Source organism: Ahaetulla prasina, chromosome 2 (assembly GCF_028640845.1).
Source record: "Ahaetulla prasina isolate Xishuangbanna chromosome 2, ASM2864084v1, whole genome shotgun sequence".
Taxonomy (NCBI): domain Eukaryota; kingdom Metazoa; phylum Chordata; class Lepidosauria; order Squamata; family Colubridae; genus Ahaetulla; species Ahaetulla prasina.
Genome location: NC_080540.1, coordinates 291852350 through 291871342, shown reverse-complemented (window position 1 = coordinate 291871342; position 18993 = coordinate 291852350). Strand labels below are relative to the sequence as shown.

The 18993-nt window shown below is 45.8% G+C and overlaps 1 protein-coding gene across 3 annotated transcripts in view; it reads left to right on the top strand.

Annotated features, from left to right (window-relative positions):
* KATNAL2 (katanin catalytic subunit A1 like 2) overlaps positions 1-18892 on the top strand; it is a 56825-nt gene extending 37933 nt beyond the window's left edge. For all 3 annotated transcript variants that reach the window (XM_058171065.1, XM_058171064.1, XM_058171066.1), the window contains 6 exons: positions 3157-3275; positions 6042-6133; positions 9734-9844; positions 13245-13407; positions 15634-15736; positions 18284-18892. In XM_058171065.1, coding sequence (XP_058027048.1) covers positions 3157-3275; positions 6042-6133; positions 9734-9844; positions 13245-13407; positions 15634-15736; positions 18284-18423 — 728 coding nt within the window. In that variant the 3' untranslated portion in view covers positions 18424-18892. The remainder of the gene's footprint in view (positions 1-3156; positions 3276-6041; positions 6134-9733; positions 9845-13244; positions 13408-15633; positions 15737-18283) is intronic.
* Positions 18893-18993: the final 101 nt, after the last annotated feature.

The window sequence follows — 18993 nt, the reverse complement described above, 5'->3', positions numbered from 1 at the left end:
GGGTTTCACTTACCTTTACCACTGGTTCGCCACACGCACGCTTCGCGCGCGCTGTCCGTGCACGTGCCTGGCCTTCCTCACATCCACTTTGCTCACTTGCGCACCTTCCACGCGTGCGCCCAGCGTCAAAAAACGTGCCTAAATAGCACGACTTGGAGCCCGGGCGGGAGGGGCGGGCTTACCCACGATTGCCGCTACCGGTTTGCCCGAACTGGTGCGAACCGGCTGAATACCACCTCCGCTTAGGATCCTTTTTCACACTTATGACCACAGAAGCATCCCTCTGGTCATGTGACCAAAATTCGGACGCTTAGCAACCGACTCATATTTAGGATGGTTGGCCATATCCTGCAGTCCCGCGATCGTTTTTTCTGACCTTCGGAGAGGCAAAGGGAATGGGGAAGCGAGATTCACTTACCAAGCGTGTGACTAACTTAAGTGATTATATAGTGATTCACTTAACAGCAGTGGCAAGAAAGATCGTAACATAGGGCAAAATCAGGGGTGAAATGCTCCCGGTTTGGACCAGATCCCGTGATCCGGTAGCGATGGGGGCGGGTAGTTCAGAGAACCGGTAGCAAAAACCCCTGCCCCCCCCACTGCCCACGCCTCGCTGTTCCTCTTCTCTGAAGCTCTCGGTAGTGATATAGCTGCAAACGCAAATGCCTTAAATGACTGCTGCGGTGCTTCAAAGGGTCACACTACAGCTGATCAGCGCTGTAGGTGGCTAGTAGACCGGTGCCTCTATTTTTAAAGAAGATAGACCGGTGCGCTCCCAAAAAAAGGCAATTAGTAGACCGGTGCCTCTATTGTTAAAGGAGATAGACCAGTGTGCTCCCAAAAAAAAGGCAATTAGTAGACCAGTGCCTCTATTTTTAAAGATGGTAGACCGGTGCGCTCCCAAGTTTTGTATACTTTATTATTTTTATTATTTATTATTATTGGCCATGCCCATTTAGTTACCTGACCACCAAGCCACGCCCAACCAATTAAGCCACGCCCACAGAACCGGTTGGGAAAATTTTGAGTAGTCCAGAGAACCGGTAGCAAAAACCCCTGCCCCCCCCACTGCCCACGCCTCGCTGTTCCTCTTCTCTGAAGCTCTCGGTAGTGATATAGCTGCAAACGCAAATGCCTTAAATGACTGCCGCAGTGCTTCAAAGGGTCACACTACAGCTGATAATAATAATAATAATAATAATAATAATGTTTTAATTTGTATCCCGCCCTTCTCCAAAGACTCAGGGCGGCTTACACTATGTCAGGCAATAGATGACCTCAATTACCAAAACCCCTTTTTGTGCCTTGCGAGGAAAGTTATTTGTTCTGAGAAAGTAAAACATGTAGTTTTTCAAGTTAACGGGGATGAATAACAGAATAACAGGGGGTTGGAATGGGACTCGGTGGCTCAGAGGTTAAGACGTTGAGCTTGTCGATCGAAAGGTCGGCAGCTCAGTGGTTTGAATCCCTAGTGCTGCATAACGAGGTGAGCTTCCCGGTACTTGTCCCAGCTTCTGCCAACCTATCAGTTTCAAAAGCACGTAAAAATGCAAGTAGAAAAAATAGGGACCACCTTTGGTGGGAACGTAACAGTGTTCCGTGCGCCTTTGGCGTTGAGTCATGCCGGCCACATGACCACGGAGACGTCTTCGGACAGTGCTGACTCTTCGGCTTTGGAATGGAGATGAGCATCGCCCCCTGGAGTCGGCAACGATTAGCACGTATGTGCAAGGGGAACCTTTACCTTTACCTTAGTCCATCCTCTGCCTCAAGCAGGAAACCCTATACCCGTGATCGCGAACCTATGGCACCCGTGTCTCAAGTGGCACGCAGAGCCCTCTTTGCAGGCATGTGAGCCGTCGCCCAGCTCAGCTCCACTGGGCACGCATGTGCCTCCTGCCAGCCTGCTGATTTTTGGGATGCACAGGGGGTGGAGTGCATGGGGAATCGTGCGCATGCAGGGGGGTAGGGGTCACACACATGCGTGGGGGACAGGGACGGAGTGCGAGGGGCTGCAGGGAGGCCTGCTGGGCCCAAAACGGGGCATGAGGGGAGTGGCCTGCACCCCACCACGGCCCGTTTTTGGGCCCAGGAGGCTGCAGGGAGGCCTGCTAGGCCAAAAATGGGGGGACAGGAGGTCGCATGTGTATGCACGGGGTGGGGTGAGAGTGGGGGGGGGTCACGTGCTCATGCATGTGGGAGTGGGGTAAGCATGTGGGGGTCACACGCGCGTGCACCGGGGTGAGATGGAGGTTGTGCGCGCATACGCACAGGGATGCGTGCACTGCATTATGGCTACCGGCACACACGTTGCTATCGCATGCGCGTGTGGGCGCTTTAGGCACACTACGAGAAAAAGGTTAGCCATCAATGCCCTACACCTTTCAGACAAATGGTTGTCCAGTCACTTCTTAAAAACTTCCAGTGTTGGAGCATTCACAACTTCTGGAGGCAAGTTGTTCCACTGATTAATTGTTCTGACTGTCAGGAAATTTCTCCTTAGATCTAAATTGCTTCTCTCCTTGATTAGTTTCCACCCATTGCTTCTTGTTCTACCCTCAGGTGCTTTGGAGAATAGGTGACCCCTCCCTCTTCTTTGTGGCAGGTCCTGAGTTAACAGAACACTGCTATCATGTCACAATACAACAATACAACAATATAACAATACAACAATACAATACAACAATACAAGAGCAAACAATAGATTTAAACTTAATGTTAACCACTTCAATCTTGATTGCAGAAAATATGACTTCTGTAACAGAGTTGTTAATGCTTGGAACACACTACCTGACTCTGTGGTCTCTTCTCAAAATCCCCAAAGCTTTAACCAAAAACTGTCTACTATTGACCTCACCCCATTCCTAAGGTCCGTAAGGGGCGTGCATAAGAGCACAAACGTGCCTACCATTCCTGTCCTATTGTTTCCTTTCATTATATCCAATTAATATAGTTATTACATACTTATGCTTATATATGTGCTTATATATTATATAGTTACTTTCATGCTTATGCTTATATATACTGTTGTGACAAAATAAATAAATAAATCTAGTCTAGAAAAGCATGTCTAGATTAGACAAGCCCAATTCCTGCAACTGTTCTTCATACTTTTTATGGCTTGAGAGTAAATACTGCCTTTCTTTCAACTTGTAGGTACTGGGAAAACTTTGCTGGCTAAAGCTGTTGCCACTGAATGTAACACAACATTCTTCAACATCTCCGCATCCACCATTGTCAGCAAATGGAGAGGCGATTCGGAAAAGCTTGTCAGAGTAAAAATCCCTTTTGTTTTCTTTATACGCAGAATTTGAGAGAGAATCAGCTTAAGATATGGCCTAAGGCAAGCGTTGGTAAAACCAGGGGTCTCCAACCTTGGCAACTTTAAGACTTGTGGACTTCAACTTCTGGGAGTTGAAGTCCACAAGTCTTAAAGTTGCCAAGGTTGGAGACCCCTGGGCTAAACTAATCATCCATATCCCAATACTTTCTAAAGCAGTGTTTCCCCATTTAAGCGTGGACTTCTTCCCAGAATTCCTTAGCCAGCATGCTTGCCAAGGGATTCTAGCAGGGATGAAATCCAGCAGGTTCTGACAGGTTTTGGAGAACCAGTAGCAGAAATTTTGAGTAGTTCGGAGAACCGGCAAAGGCTACCTCTGGCTGGCCCCAAAGTGGGGTGGGAATGGAGATTTTGCAATATCCTTCCCCCAGGAGTGGGGAGGAAATGGGGATTTTGCAGTATCCTTCCCCTGGAGTGGGGTAGGAATGGAAATTTTGCTGTATCCTTCCCCTGCCATGACCACCAAGCCGGTAGTAAAAAAATTTGGATCTCACCATTGGATTCTAGGGGCCAAACTCCAAGTGATTGAAACAAATTACCCTGGAAAATCACCCAGAGTTAAAAATTATGCAGTGGAACTAATACAAATTCAGAGAGATTTTTAAATAGGCTGTAAAAACTTAGACATTCACTAGAGAGCAGCAGAGTTAGTATTCTCTGATTCTTTGCTCCCCTCTAGTGGTCATTACAAGTTCTGCATTGGAATTTCATAGGCTGGACTCTTCATGTCTCACTGTAATTTTTCATAATTCAGGTAATCCTTAACTTACGACCATTCGTTTAATGACCAATAGTTGTAAGTCAAGTTCAAAGTTACAACGGCACTGAAAAAAGGAACTTACGACTGGTTTTCACATTTATGGCCGTTGCAGCATCCCCATGGTCACGTAATCAAACGATGGACCCTTACAACTGGCTCATATTTTGGTTGTAGCATCCCGGGGTCACATGACTAATGAACATTTTTCACACTTATGACCATTGCAGCATTCCCATGGTCACACGATCAAAATTAAGTTGCTTGGCAATTTGACTCATATTTATGACGGTTGCAGTGTCCCGGGGTCATGTGATCCCCTTTTACGAGCTCCTGACAAACAAAATCAGTGGAGACGCCAGATTCACTCAACAACGGTGTTACTAACTTAACAACTGCGGTGATTCACTTAACAGCTGTAGCAAGAATGGTCGTAAAATGGGTCAGAACTCACTGAACCAATGTGTCGCTGAGCAACAGAAATTTTGGGCTAAATTGTGGTCGTAAGTTGAGGACTATCTGTACATTTCAGTACAATTATTTTTGCCGAACAAAAGATCTAACATCTAAATTACACCAGAATTCTGGCTTTTCTGAAGAGGGTTATTTGTAGAGAGAAGTGTGTGTGTAAAATGCACCTAAGTATTTAGCTCGCCCAACTTTTAATTCTCTCTGCATTCATTTTTGCTTATGAAAGTGTATTTAAAAATCTATAAATGCAGCTGTAAAGGGACATTTTAGTCTCTAGCTGTTATAGGAGGATTTTGTTCAGCTTCTCTTTCTGGAATCATTCTCCTGTCTTCTTATTCCCTTCGTATTTGAGTAGGATTTAGGGGAAAAGATTTAAAATATAAAGACGGGATTAGTTGTCTCTCTTCGCTCTTCCTCTCCTCTTTTGTGGAGCTGTGGAGATTTAAGAATTATTTTGTATGCCCATTTCTAATATGTTCGTCCTGTATTCTCAGAATAGAATAGAATAGAATAGAATAGAATAGAATAGAATAGAATAGAATAGAATAGAATAGAATAGAATAGAATAGAATTCTTTATTGGCCAAGTGTGATTGGACACACAAGGAATTTGTCTTGGTGCATATGCTCTCAGTGTACATAAAATAAAAGAGATCTTCATCAAGAATCATAAGGTACAACACTTAATGATAGTCATAGGGTACAAATAAGCAATCAGGAAACAATCAATATCAATATAAATCGTAAGGATACAAGCAACAAAGTTACAGTCATACAGTCATAAGTGGAAGGAGATGGGTGATAGGAACGATGAGAAGATTAATAGTAGTGCAGATTTAGTAATAGTTTGACAGTATTGAGGGAATTATTTGTTTAGCAGAGTGATGGCGTTCTGGAAGAAACTGCTCTTGTGTCTAGTTATTCTGGTGTGCAGTGCTCTATAGCGTCGTTTTGAGGGTAGGAGTTGAAACAGTTTATGTCCAGGATGTGAGGGATCTGTAAATATTTTCACGGCCCTCTTCTTGATTCGTGCAGTATACAGGTCCTCAATGGGAGGCAGGTGGGTAGCAATTATTTTTTCTGCAGTTCTAATGATCCTCTGAAGTCTGTGTCTGTCTTGCAGGATTGCAGAACCAAACCAGACAGTTATAGAGGTGCAGATGACAGACTCAATAATTCCTCTGTAGAACTGGATCAGCAGCTCCTTGGGCGTGGCTTACAATATTTTACTATAATAGCCACTGCCTTTTTCTGATCCCATGGCAGAAAGCGAGATATATACAGGTGGTCCTCACCCAACGACCCAAATTGAGCCAAAAAACTCTGCCGCTAAGCGAGGAAGCTGGAGCTTCCATCAAGGGCAGCACCATGTAGAGCACGTTGTCCCCAGATTCCTGCTGTCAGAGAATGATCCCAAGCAGACCGTTTGTCCCTCCTGACATTTCTTTCTTGGGTTCTGTCTCCTTCTGTGCAGGTATTATTTGAACTTGCCCGCTATCATGCGCCTTCCACAATCTTCCTGGACGAACTGGAGTCCGTTATGAGTCAGCGAGGCACGGTTCCAGGGTAACAATTCTCAAGCGCTCTAGGTTTTGTTGTTCTTGTTTTTTGGGTGGGTGGGAGGGTGTCAATCCTCTTATTGGATTTTTAAAAAATATTTCAAAAAGACGTCTCCGTGGTCATGTGGCTGGCATGACTAAATGCCAAAGCCGCACGGAACGCTGTTACCTTCCCACCAAAGATGGTCCCTATTTTTCCACTTGCATTTTTTACGTGCTTTCGAACTGCTTGGTTGGCAGAAGCTGGGACAAGGAACGGGAGCTCACCCAGGCAGTAGGGGTTCGAACCGCTGAACTGCCGACCTTTCGATCGACAAACTCAATGTCTTAGCCACTGAGCCACTGTATCCCCTAGTTGAGGACTACCTCAGTATTAACCTTTGGAGCAGAATATTTGTAGCTCAGGGTTAAAATGAGGGATCCTTGGTGCTCTCTAAGCTTGGTTGTTTTCTTGCCGACGTCTCATTGCCAAACTAGGTAACATCAGCAGCAGCATGGCTGGCTGAGGAATTCTGCGAGTTGAAGTCCACAATTTGCAAAGAGGCCATAGTTGCCCACCTTTGCTCTTGATGTTATTTTACCTGTTTTATCTCAGCAGGGATAGAAAGAAAGTTATAGTTCCACAAAGTGGATACTATGACAACCTTTTCTAGCAGTGCCTCTGTTTCTCCAAACCAACCAGTTTAGGCCAGGAAACAGAAGTCCTTTGCAGCACGGATCAAGTTTGCAGGTTTAGTTTCTGCCCCAGTTTCTAAGCGGGGTCTGGAAGCTTCGGCCACATCTGAAATGAAACTTCCCAGACACGTCTCCATCCCTCGAGGTCTTACTGATCAAGTGACCTGCGGCTGAATGTGGCAAAGAAGACGTCCGCAAGGCTGGGTCAGCCAAGGTGGTTTCGCTTCCCGAACTCATCAATGGATCTGCAGAGTCACCAAGTGATGAATCATATATATGAAAATTGGTTCGAATATTTCTTAATTGGAGAGAGGATTACGACATCATAAAACGCCAAGAGAAGATGATTAGATAAGCCGCCTGTGAATTAATAGCCCCTATCTGCTTTCTGTCCTCGGACTAAGCGTCTCTAAAATCTTTTTACCTGCAGGGGGAAAAGGATTGGGGCCTTAGGCCTGGCATACATACCCTCTGCCCCGGCTTTTATAGGTCTTTTTAATTGGCTCACCGAAGAGACTTATATAGGGCGCTCCCTTGTTTTAACATTCTAATCACCATCTATCTTCAGAGCTTGGATGTCAAAACCAGGGGTCATAACGTTAAAAGATGATAAAATGGCCCTTATCTTGCAGGGTCACGAACCCTGAAGGCCTTCAGAAAGACGGTCAAAATGTGCCTTTTGTTTTCTTCGGCCTTGGGGCTAGGAAGACTGCATCCCCCCATCTGGAGGAGGGTGTGAAGTGAATCCTTTGTTCTTGTTCAGTTGCTAAGTTATTTTCTGATTCTTTGAGACCACCATGGACCACAGCGTGCCAGGCCCTCCTGTCCTCCCCTATCCCTCAACGTTTGCTCAATGTCATGTCCATTGCGCTGATGACCCTATCTAACCATCTCCTCCTCTGCCGTCTCCTTCTCTGTTTTCCCCTTCCGTTTTTCCCCAACATCAGGGTCTTCTTCAAGGAGTCCTCTCATCTCATTTGGAGGCCAAAGCCTTTGAGCTTCAGCTGCAGGATCTGTCCTTCGAACGAACAGACAAAATTGATTTCCTTCAGGATCAACTGATTTGATCTCCTTGCAGTCCAAGGGATTCTCAGTAGCCTTCTCCAGCCACCACAGTTGGAACAGCAGTGTGAATTTTTGATTGCCTGTTAAGACTTGTGGGTGTTGGGTAGGGACTTGGATTTTTCTTTGGGTGGGGAAACCCTGGAAGCTTTCAGATTCGGGTTAATGTCAGGGTTCCAAGTAACACCTACAACCAAAGAAGACTCTGAGGCTTGAAGTTCCTCAAAGTTCCATTTTATTAGAGGTGTCATACTGGCACATTTGGGGAAAACCCGAATCTGAAAGCTTCCATGGTTTCCCCATCCAAAGGAAAGTCCAAGTCCCTTCCTCTGCACCCACATGTCCATCGCATGGTCCAATCAAAGCACCATCCCAACTAGAGATGTTTCCCAGCCACACCCTTCCAGGTGCAGGGCGAGATGGCCTTGACTCTCTGAGAAAGGAATGTTATTAAGACTATATATCTCTCTTGCTCCATACAATCCCCGCTCCCAGTTTCCCACAGAAGTAAATGTGGCAGGCCTGAAGGCCCAATGCAAAAGATGGCTTCCAGGTCTGACAGTCCGGTTGAATTTTAATTGACATTGTTTCTTTTGTTGGGTGGGTGGGTGGAGGCTATTGTGGGCTTCCAGAGTCACAATGTTTGTGTTAGGCGGCCATATAAATTCTACAAATAAATAACTACGGTGAAATATCATTTAGCTAATCACATCCCTTAAGGTTTTGGGAGAACCCAGAAACCTGACAAGGTTTCAGCCATCAGCAATGATGTTTTCTAAAATTTTGTGGGGTTTTTTTCCCAAAACATTCAAGATATTGAATGAAATTCTGTATGTAATTGTACGTAACTGAAATTCTGTACGTAATTCAGGTAACCCGAATGACAATACATGATTTGGTACTAATGTACTCCACATTGCTGATCCTCTCATCCTGGACATAAACATTATTTATTTATTTATTTATTATTCAAATTTTTATACCGCCCTTCTCCGAAGACTCAGGGCGGTGTACAGCAAATAAAACGACAATAATCCGAAAAACATTTTAAAATACAGTAACTAATTTAAAAATCTAATTTAACTGCTGTATAATTAATAAATATTACATAAGAAAATTTATAAAAGATAAAAACCCCGGTTAAAAGCCCGCTAAAAACCCCCAATATAAAATCGATCAGGCCAGCCCCACTTGGTGAAAAAAGAAAGTCTTGAGCTCACGTTTAAAGGTCCGAATATCAGGGAGAAGACGGAGTCCCACCGGCAGCTCGTTCCACAAGGCCGGGGCCCTCACAGAGAACGCTCTTCCCCTGGGGGCCGCCAGCCAACATTGGTTGGCCGACGGTACCCTAAGGAGGCCCTCCCTGTGAGAGCGGACTGGACGCACCGGACGATGGGAGGTAACTGGCGGCATAAACCTACCCTCAAAACGATGCTATAGAGCAGGGGTCACCAACCTCGGCAACTTTAAGTCTGGCGGACTTCCACTCCCAGAATCTCCCAGCCAGCAAAGCGTGGCAGAGCTGAACTGGGGCGGTGGCTCACGTGCCCACAGAGAGAGTGTCCAATCTCCCCTTAAAAACTTCGAGGGACGGAGCACCCACAACTTCCAAAGTCAAGTTTTTCCAAAGGTTAATTCTCCTCACTGGCAGGAAGTTTCTCCTTCATTCCAGGTTACGTGACTATAGAGGTGCTGCAACGGTTTTATAAGTGTGAAATACAGCCGCCAGTCCCAATTTTTCAGCGCCGTTGTAGCTTTGAACGGCCACTAAGCAAATTGTTGTAAGCTGAGGTCTACCTTTAACGGGGAAGCTTCTCCCGTGCCCAGGAATAATCGTTCCTCTTTTCTCCTGCCCTCAATATCTTGACAGCGGTGAACACGAAGGGAGCCGGCGGATGAAAACAGAATTACTGGTGCAGATGGACGGCTTGGCTCGCTCAGATGATCTGGTCTTTGTTTTAGCAGCTTCCAACTTGCCCTGGTAAGAGAGTCAGAGAATATGTTTTGAATACATCTGCATGAGCCTCTAAACACAGATAAAGATTTTACTTACCCAGAGCAGTAAAAGCCATGATATTTGGCTAAAGCCTTCCAAGATTAATTGGGAGCTTTGAGCTTCTTTGTCGTTGTTGTTATTATTATTACTGCTGTTTTGCTTCTGCTTCGGTTCTTGCGGTTTGCACCAGAAAGTACATAATCCTCCAAAAGATCAGCCAGCTGCTAATATTTAAAAGGCAACTCGATGGCCAAGTTATTTACTATAGTTAAGCTAAAGAAGCATTCTCGGCGGAGAAACTCTTTAAGGTGCTTAAATCATCCGGCGCTTAGAAAAATACGTTCTCTAAAAATAGGGGAGAGTTGGGTTTTATTGGAATTATGCGCGCTAAAGTTTCAGGATGAAAATCCTTCCCCCTCCTTTTTAAAAAAACAAACAAACATGAAGATCCAGTTGGGATCAAAGCGGAGCCGCAATATAATAGGGAAAAAAAAAGTTTTTTGTACAAAAGTAACAAAGGAGGAAATGACCCCAAATCAGTGGGGGGTATTCAGCCAGTTCAGACCGGTTCGGGAGAACCGGTAGTGGCAACCTGCGGGTGGACCCGCCTGTTGTGACCCAGGCCCAAGTAGGTAGTAGGAAACTCAGTCCGTGAAAAAGCAAACGAACTTTATTCGAACAGCTGAGAATTACTTCATTCCCAGCGTCATTCAACTCAAAGTAAAACAAATACCTCCCAACACAAATTCCTCAGCCCTATCGCAAATCTTGGTCCAATTAGGCAAACTGCCAAAGGCTCTTCCTGGCAAACGTCCAGAAGCCACAAAAACAAAGACGTATACAAAGCAGAAGATGAAGCAGAAGACGCAGCTACAACATTGTTTTCCAGCAAAGCCCAAACGCTGTTACTGGTCCGTTTTAAGCCTTATGGGAGGGGCCAATCATCTCTTGGCCCTACTCCTGAGTTGTCCTCTCTGCTTGAGCTGCTTTTGGCTTCTGGCAGCTCTTCTCATGCGTGTATTAGGAACAGGCTCCTCCTGTTCCTCTGCCTCACTACTGTCAGCCTCTGGAGGCTCTGGAGTCTGCATCTCACTCCCTGATGGCCCTGGTCCCAACTCAGCCTCATCATTGTCCGACTCCGTTGCCAGCTCCTTAGGTTGTTTTTTTTTTTTTATATATAAAAAAGTTTTATTTTTACAATCTTATCAAATAATTCATCCAATGTACAGTTATATGCAATTAGTCGGGCCTGCCCAGTCACCACCCCCCTTTTTAACCTTCTTCCCTCTTCTACCTTCTTTTACTTTCCAAACCTTCCTCTCCTTCTCTTATCTACCTCCTCTCCTCCCTCCACCCTACACTCTTCTCCCTCTTCTACCCCTCTTCCTTCCTCTTCTCCTCTTTCCTACCTCCTACTCTCTTTTTCCTCCCCACCGTTCTAAAATGGCAACTGGTCAGACCCGACCCTACATTAATTATATTTATACATCTTCAATAATCCCTGTACATTAACCATCACTCCATCACTAACCTCAACCCCCCAACTCCCTTCCCCTTTACCCCCACCCCCACCCCGACTTCCCAGAACAAAATGCAGGGTATCAAAACTAACAATCATAATCTAAAATAATTCCTAAATTATAATCTCTAGTCTCTCCACGCTTATTCACACTCTCAATTCCCCTCTCCTTCAAAAATATACCTAATACAAATTATTTCCTAAATTTACTCATATGCTATTTGATATTTTTTTATCTGATACTTATTTTGAATATAATCAATCCACATTTTCCATTCTAAAATATATTTTTCTTGAGCTCCTTAGGTTGTTGACGGACCACAACACCGTCCCCCGCCCACTCGCCCCAGTGCGATGCTGTCCTATTTACCCACGTTTTCTAAGCCCTGCACGCAAGCAATGTGTATGTGCGGAAGGCCGGGCACATGCGCGGAAGGCGTGCTCACATTTTTGGTGTGCGGCGAAACCGGTGGTAACATTATGTGAAACCCACCTCTGCCCCAAATCCTTGTTTTCAGGATCACCATGCCATCATGTGCCAAAAGTGGGGGGAGCGCGGGGGGGGGTCGTCACACACGCATGCACAGGGGGCATAGAATTATGGGTGTGGGCATGCACGTGCGTGACCCCTCCACACTCCCTCCTGCTTTTGGCACGTGATGGCAAAAAAGGTTAGCCTTCACTGTTCTATTCATACATCAGTTCTTGGCTCAAGGGAAGCCACGTAGCGTATGAACAAGCTTTGTTTCTACTGGTTCAGTTTTGGTGTCTCCGATCCTTTTTTAGCTTTGGCATCTCTTAAGGAATCTTTTTACCGCTTATACTTGAGGGAAAGAGTCCTGAGATCCAGGGGTGGGATTCTACTGGTTTGGACCGGTTCGGGTGAACTGGTAGCGCCAACGATCAGCTGAGAGTGAACTGGTTCGCTCCGACATCAGGTGGGCCCACTCATCTGCCCCTGCGCTTTACTGACCTGTATCTTCTCATCTGATTCGCGCGGCAGAGCAGATTGCCGCGCCTCAGCTGTGTTACTCTCCGGCAGTAATGTGGAAGGTAAGTTTGGTAAAACTGCACAAAGCACGCGATCACCGAACCGGTTGTTCAACCGGCAGGATCCCACCATTGCGGAGATCCTCTCGCTAATAGAACAGTGTCCAAGGATTGCAATGCTCTCTACATGGGGCTGCCCTTGAAGTGCACCCGGAGGCTGCAGCTAGTCCAGAATGCAGCTGCGCGGGTAATAGTGGGAGCCACTCGTTGCTCCCATGTAACACCAATCCTGCGCGGCTTGCACTGGCTTCCTGTGGTCTTTCGGGTGCGCTTTAAGATTTTGGTCACCACCTTCAAAGCGCTCCATGGCTTAGGGCCCGGGTACTTACGGGACCGCCTGCTGTTACCTCATGCCTCCCATCGACCCGTACGCTCTCACAGAGAGGGTCTTCTCAGGGTGCCGTCCGCCAAACAATGTCGGCTGGCGGCCCCCAGGGGCAGGGCCTTCTCTGTGGGAGCTCCTACGCTCTGGAACGAACTTCCTCCTGGACTACGCCAAGTGCCTGATCTTCGGACCTTTCGCCGTGAGCTGAAAACACACTTATTTATTCAAGCGGGACTGGCTTAATATTTTTAATATTTTTAAATTTTTAACTAAGGTTTTATTATTTTAGGGTTCATAATTTTAAATTTTAAATGTTTTAAATGTTGGCCATTTTTTATAATATGCTCGGTTTTAAATTGTTGTTTTAATTGTATATTTTTGTGTTTCTTATCTTTTGGCTGTACACCGCCCTGAGTCCTTTGGGAGAAGGGCGGTATAAAAATTTAATAAATAATAATAATAAATAATCTACCCTCCCTATTCTCTCCTAGGGAACTGGATTACGCCATGCTGCGCCGACTGGAGAAGAGGATTCTGGTTGACCTCCCAAATCAAGAGGCCCGGCAAGCCATGATCCAGCATTGGCTTCCCCCGGTGAGCAACAGTGGAGGAGTGGAGCTGAGGACAGAGCTGGATTATAATTTGCTCAGTCAGGTGAGGAAGAGCTCCACGAGGGTTGTCAAGGGATTGTATGAATGACCTTTGTAGAAGAGTCAAAGAATCTATTGAACAGTATTTTTCAAATTTTGGCGACTTTAAGATGCGTGGACTTCAACTCCCAGGATTCCTTAGCCAGCATATGCTATGCTGTGTGGATTTAGAATATATGGCTTATCATTTTGTTGTCTGTATGTACACTGAGAGCTTCTACACAGGAAACAAATTCCTTGTGTGTCCAGTCACACTTGGCCAATAAAGAAGTTCTGTTTTTTTCCGTTACATCTATTCTATTCTATTCTATTCTATTCTATTCTATTCTATTCTATTCTATTCTATTCTATTCTATTCCATTCCATTCCATTCACCATATTTTCTGTTCTGTTCCATTCCATTCACATATGTATAAGTAACCAACCAAAATGCCAAAGAACATGGTAGCTGGACACCATCAAAGTTGACACCAGTCAAAGCATAGAACAACTCAGAGAAGTAGTGCAAGATCAGAAGATGTGGAGAGACCTGGCCCATAGAATCGCCAAGCATCGGACATGTCTATACGGATATCATCATCATCTTAAAGTTGCCAAAGTTGAGAAAAAACTCTTTTGGAGGGTAGAATGCTTATTGGCAGTTAGTCTTGATGGTTTGGTGGGACACTTACTTCTAGGACCAAGTTCGCTTGGTTCGCCAGTTGCGTCCCTTCCTTGACCGGGATGCCTTATGCACGGTCACTCACGCTCTGGTTACGTCTAGGCTGGATTATTGCAATGCTCTCTACATGGGGCTGCCCTTGAGGTGCACCCGGAGGCTCCAGTTAGTCCAGAATGCGGCTGCGCGAGTAGTAATGGGAGCCGCTGGTGGCTCCCACGTGACATCGTTGCTCCGTAGCTTGCACTGGCTTCCTGTGGTCTTTCGGGTGCGCTTCAAGATTTTGGTAACTATCTTTAAAGCGCTCCATGGCTTAGGACCCGGGTACTTACGAGACCGCCTGCTGTTACCCTTTGCCTCCCACCGACCCGTACGCTCTCACAGAGAGGGTCTCCTCAGGGTGCCGTCCGCCAAACAGTGTCGGCTGGTGGCCCCCAGAAGTAGGGCCTTCTCTGTTGGAGCATCGATGCTCTGGAACGAACTTCCCCTTGACCTGCGTCAAGTGCCTGATCTTCGGACCTTCCGTCGTGAGCTCAAAACATATTTATTCATTAAAGCGGGACTGGCATAATTAGTGATGAATTTTAATTGGGTATTCTTAATATTTTTAAATTTTTAAATTTAAATTTTAATAATCAGCCTTTAAAATTTGCTCTTTTTAAATGTTGTTTTAAATTGTATATATTCTGTGTTTTATTTTGGCTGTACACCGCCCTGAGTCCTTCGGGAGAAGGGCGGTATAAAAATTTAATAAATAAATAAATAAATAAATAGGAGTAATTAATTACAGACTGCTGGGTAGAAGAGCACAGGGCTGGCCTTCTTTGAAGTTTTCCTGAAGGCATCTTGGATGGCCTTCAGCCAAAATGGGGAATGGGATAGGCCACTGGTCCGATCCAGGTAGATCTTGTAATGTTATCTTGATGCTTTTCTGATTGCAAACGAATTTGTCACCAACCTCTTGTCCACCATAATACGTTCCATAAGACTCAGGAGACATATGATCCATGTGCTCAGAACACCTTTTGGGTTGTGTCAGAAGTGTCCCAATGTAGAAGCCATCTGTCAGGGTTCCAAGTAACACCTCCAACTAAAGAAGACTCTGAGGCTTGAAGTTCCTCAAAGTTCCACTTTATTAGAGGTGTCATATTGGCACATCTGGGAAAACCCGAATCTGAAAGCTTTCAGGTTTTCCCCACCCAAAGGAAAGTCCAAGTCCCTGCCCAGCCCCCACATATCCATCACGTGGTCCAATCCAAGCACCTTCCGAACTGGAGATGCCTCCCAATTCCATCCCTCCAAGTGCAAGGCAAGATGGACTTGACTCTCTGAGAAAGGAATGTTATTATGACTACATATCACCTTGGCTCCATACAATCCCCACTCTCAGTTTCCCACAGCAGTAAATATGGCAGGCCTGAAAGCCCAATGCAAAAGATGGCTTCCAAGCTGACACCGTCCCCATAACCTCTCTTCCTCTCCATCCTTTCTTAATCTAAATGCTAGCTTGGCAGCTACCTGCAATGGGAAACCTCTGCAGATGTTAAGCACATCTTTCTGTTTATGTATTAGGAGACGGAAGGCTACTCGGGTTCTGACATTAAGTTGGTTTGCAAAGAGGCAGCCATGCGCCCTGTGAGAAAAATCTTCAGCGCTCTTGAAAATCATCAGCCAGGTACTGCAAAACCCTCTTGAGTGTTAGAGCTGAACAGGTGCTCAGGGCAGGGATGTCTTAGCTAGGAAGCATACAAAGGTAAATGGTAAATTACAACTCTGTACCAGCAAATGGCAGCATTCTGTTTGTTTCCCATTCAGATTTGTTTAGGACAGGGGTCTCCAACCTTTGCAACTTTAAGCCTGGAGGACTTCAACTCCCAGAATTCCCCAGCCAGCAAAGCTGGCTGGGGGATTCTGGGAGTTGAAGTCCTCCAGGCTTAAAGTTGCAAAGGTTGGAGACCCCTGGTTTAGGATTTGTGAACTCCCTTCCCAATTTTGCCCCTGATACAAAACTTCCTAAGATCATACAAGTAGTCCTCAACTTATGACCGCAGTGGAGGCCAAAATTTCTATTCCTAAGTGAGACAATTGCTAAGTGAGTTCTCCCCCACCCCCCATTTTACAGCCTTTCCTGCCACAGTTGTTAAGTGAATCACTGCAGTTGTTAAGTGGGTAACACGACTGCTTCTGTGAACCCGCTTCTCCATTGACTTGGCTTGTTAGAAGGTCACAAAAGGGGATCACATGACCACGGAACCCTGCATGCTAGTTGCCAAACATCTGAATGTTGATCCCATGATACTGCGACGGTCGCAAGTGTGAAAAACGGCCATAAGTCGCTTTTTTCAGTGCCGTTGTAACTTTGGTCACGAAACGAATTGTTGCAAGTCGAGGACTATTTGTAGAATTCTAGAGCCAGAAGGGTCCTTGGAGATCTTCTAGTCCAACCCTTAGCCTGGTATTCTGGATGAGGTTGGACTGCAACTACTCAAAACTTGCAGTAGAACAATGGCTAGCACACATTGGAAGCATTGGTGGTATTGAGATGGTTCGGGCGAATGGGTAGTAGCAACCTGTGGGTACCTACCAGCCCCGGTGCTATGCCGTCCTATTCAGCCACGTTATCTAAGCCATGTGCATGTATGCAAGCCGCGTGCATGAGCAAAGCTGTCGTGTCCCCCTCCCCCTCCGACGACCTGGTCAAGGAAGTCCGTATCAAACGTGGCAACGAAGCCCCTGCAGCTTGCCAAATTCCTTCGAGGTTTATCAGGGCAGGCAGGAGTCCAAGTTGTGACTTCAGCGATAGAGTCTGATATCAGCAAACTAGATGAGACTTTGCTTGACTCAAGGTTGGAATGCCAAAAGCAGGTCCTTTATATAGGCTGTGGGGTGTGGCTCCATGACTCAGCATTTATCCAGGCCTGCCCCTCCCTTCCTTCTGCTGGCGTCGCCTCTCAGATCTCCGGAAGCGAGGATCCTCCCACTTTGAATTCTCTTCAGCTGGATCTGCTGTCAGTAATTCCAGCACGTGGCTGGCTTCCTGCTCACACACTGTAGGAGTGAAGTTTATCGGGCTTGTCTGTTCACTCCTGACATCCTCTCAGGGCATGGGGCCAGGGCCGGGGGCTGGAGGCATGACAGGCCGTTCATCTTCATTATCAGACTCGGAGTCTGATAACAGGCCCGGTTGGAGACGGAAGGGGCCCGACTGAGGAGAGGAGGGAGGACGAGGCACAACAGAAGCGCAAGCGTGAAAGTCGCACGCATGCGCAGAACATTTTCGGTGAGCGCAAACCAGTGATAAAATTATGGGAAAACCCACCTCTCATTAAAAAGGTAAAGGTTCCCCTCGTACATATGTGTTAGTCGTTCCCGACTCTAGGGGGCAGTGTTCAACTCCATTTCAAAGCCAAAGAGCCAGCGCTGTCCGAAGACGTATCCGTGGTCATGTGGCCGGCATGACTCAACCCCAAAGGCACCCGGAACGCTGTTACCTTCCCACCAAAGGTGGTCCCTATTTTTTCTACTTGCATTTTTTACGCGCTTTTGAACTGCTAGATTGGCAGAAGCTGGGACAAGTAACGGGAGCTAACCCGTTACGCAGCGCATGGGGTTCGAACCGCTGAACTGCTGACCTTTCATTTGACAAGCTCAGCATCTTAGCCCCTGAGCCACTGTGACCCTCACCTCTGATTGGAAGGTACCAGTTTGGGGAATGAGATAGAAATAAAATGATACTTGCACAGTCTGGGAATAAATTAGTAGGATAAACTGGGGAAACCGGAACAAAACTCAAGGTATAAAGGTGTCATTTGGAGGCATCCCTTCTATAACCTTTATGATCTTATTCTATTATCTTATGAGCCGTGGTGGCGCAGTGGTTAGAGTGCAGTACTACAGGCTATTTCTGCTGACTGCCGGCTGCCTGCAATTTGGCAGATGGAATCTCACCAGGCTTAAGGTTGACTCAGCCTTTCATCCTTCCGGGGTTAGTAAAACGAGGACTCAGATTGTTGGGGGCAAAATGCTGACTTTGTAAACTGCTTAGAGAGGGCTGTAAAAGCACTGTGAAGCGGTATATAAGTCTAAGTGCTATTGCTAAGTGCTATCTCATCATCTTTTGGGTTACACGCCATTCAAGAGGAGATCTGAGTTGTCCATTGACCATCGGTGGACCGATTTTGGGTGACATTTCAATTTCTAATTGGAGATCTTCTTTCTTCAGACAGTGGAAACTTGCCAGTGATTCACCTGGACACCGTCACAACCGAAGACTTCCTGGATGTCATTTCTCATACCAAGCCTTCCGCTAAAAACCTAAGTCAAAGATACGTTGACTGGCAAAGAGAATTTGAGTCAGTTTGAGCCGAGTTTAAGATCTGGAACAATCATCCACGTTTCCAGCTCCTCCATCTCACCCAACACATTTCTAAAGAGTATATTTTTAAAAAAAAAAACAAGAGAAGAAACTTGTCGCTTTCTAAGCCAGATGCTGAGTTTCGATGAGGGAGAAGAGGCCGCAAATTGTTATTCGGAGAAACGTCCGTTATAGCTTTAGACTCGTACACAAAGCGGGGGGAAAAAAAAAACATGTTAGCACTTTTATGAGTTTTAATTTTTGTAATTAAACACGACCGGCCGTTTTGATTTCTGTGTCACCTAGAAGACTTTTGGGATCCGTTCTGCTGACTCAATATTTGCCGCTATACTTTTCTTCCTTAGTGGGACCAGATAATAGGATGTGATAAAGTAAGACATTAATTGGACCTTGTCGGGCATCTTTGCATTAAACCAGTAGATTCTGAAGACTGTCCTTGAAGAATAAACCACTTTCAAACCGTCTCAGAGATGTTTTTTTAGAGGCTTCTTTACAGTGACCTCTCTCTTCCCTTGGTCATCTGAAAATAGACAAATATCCATTTAAAAAGCCATTAA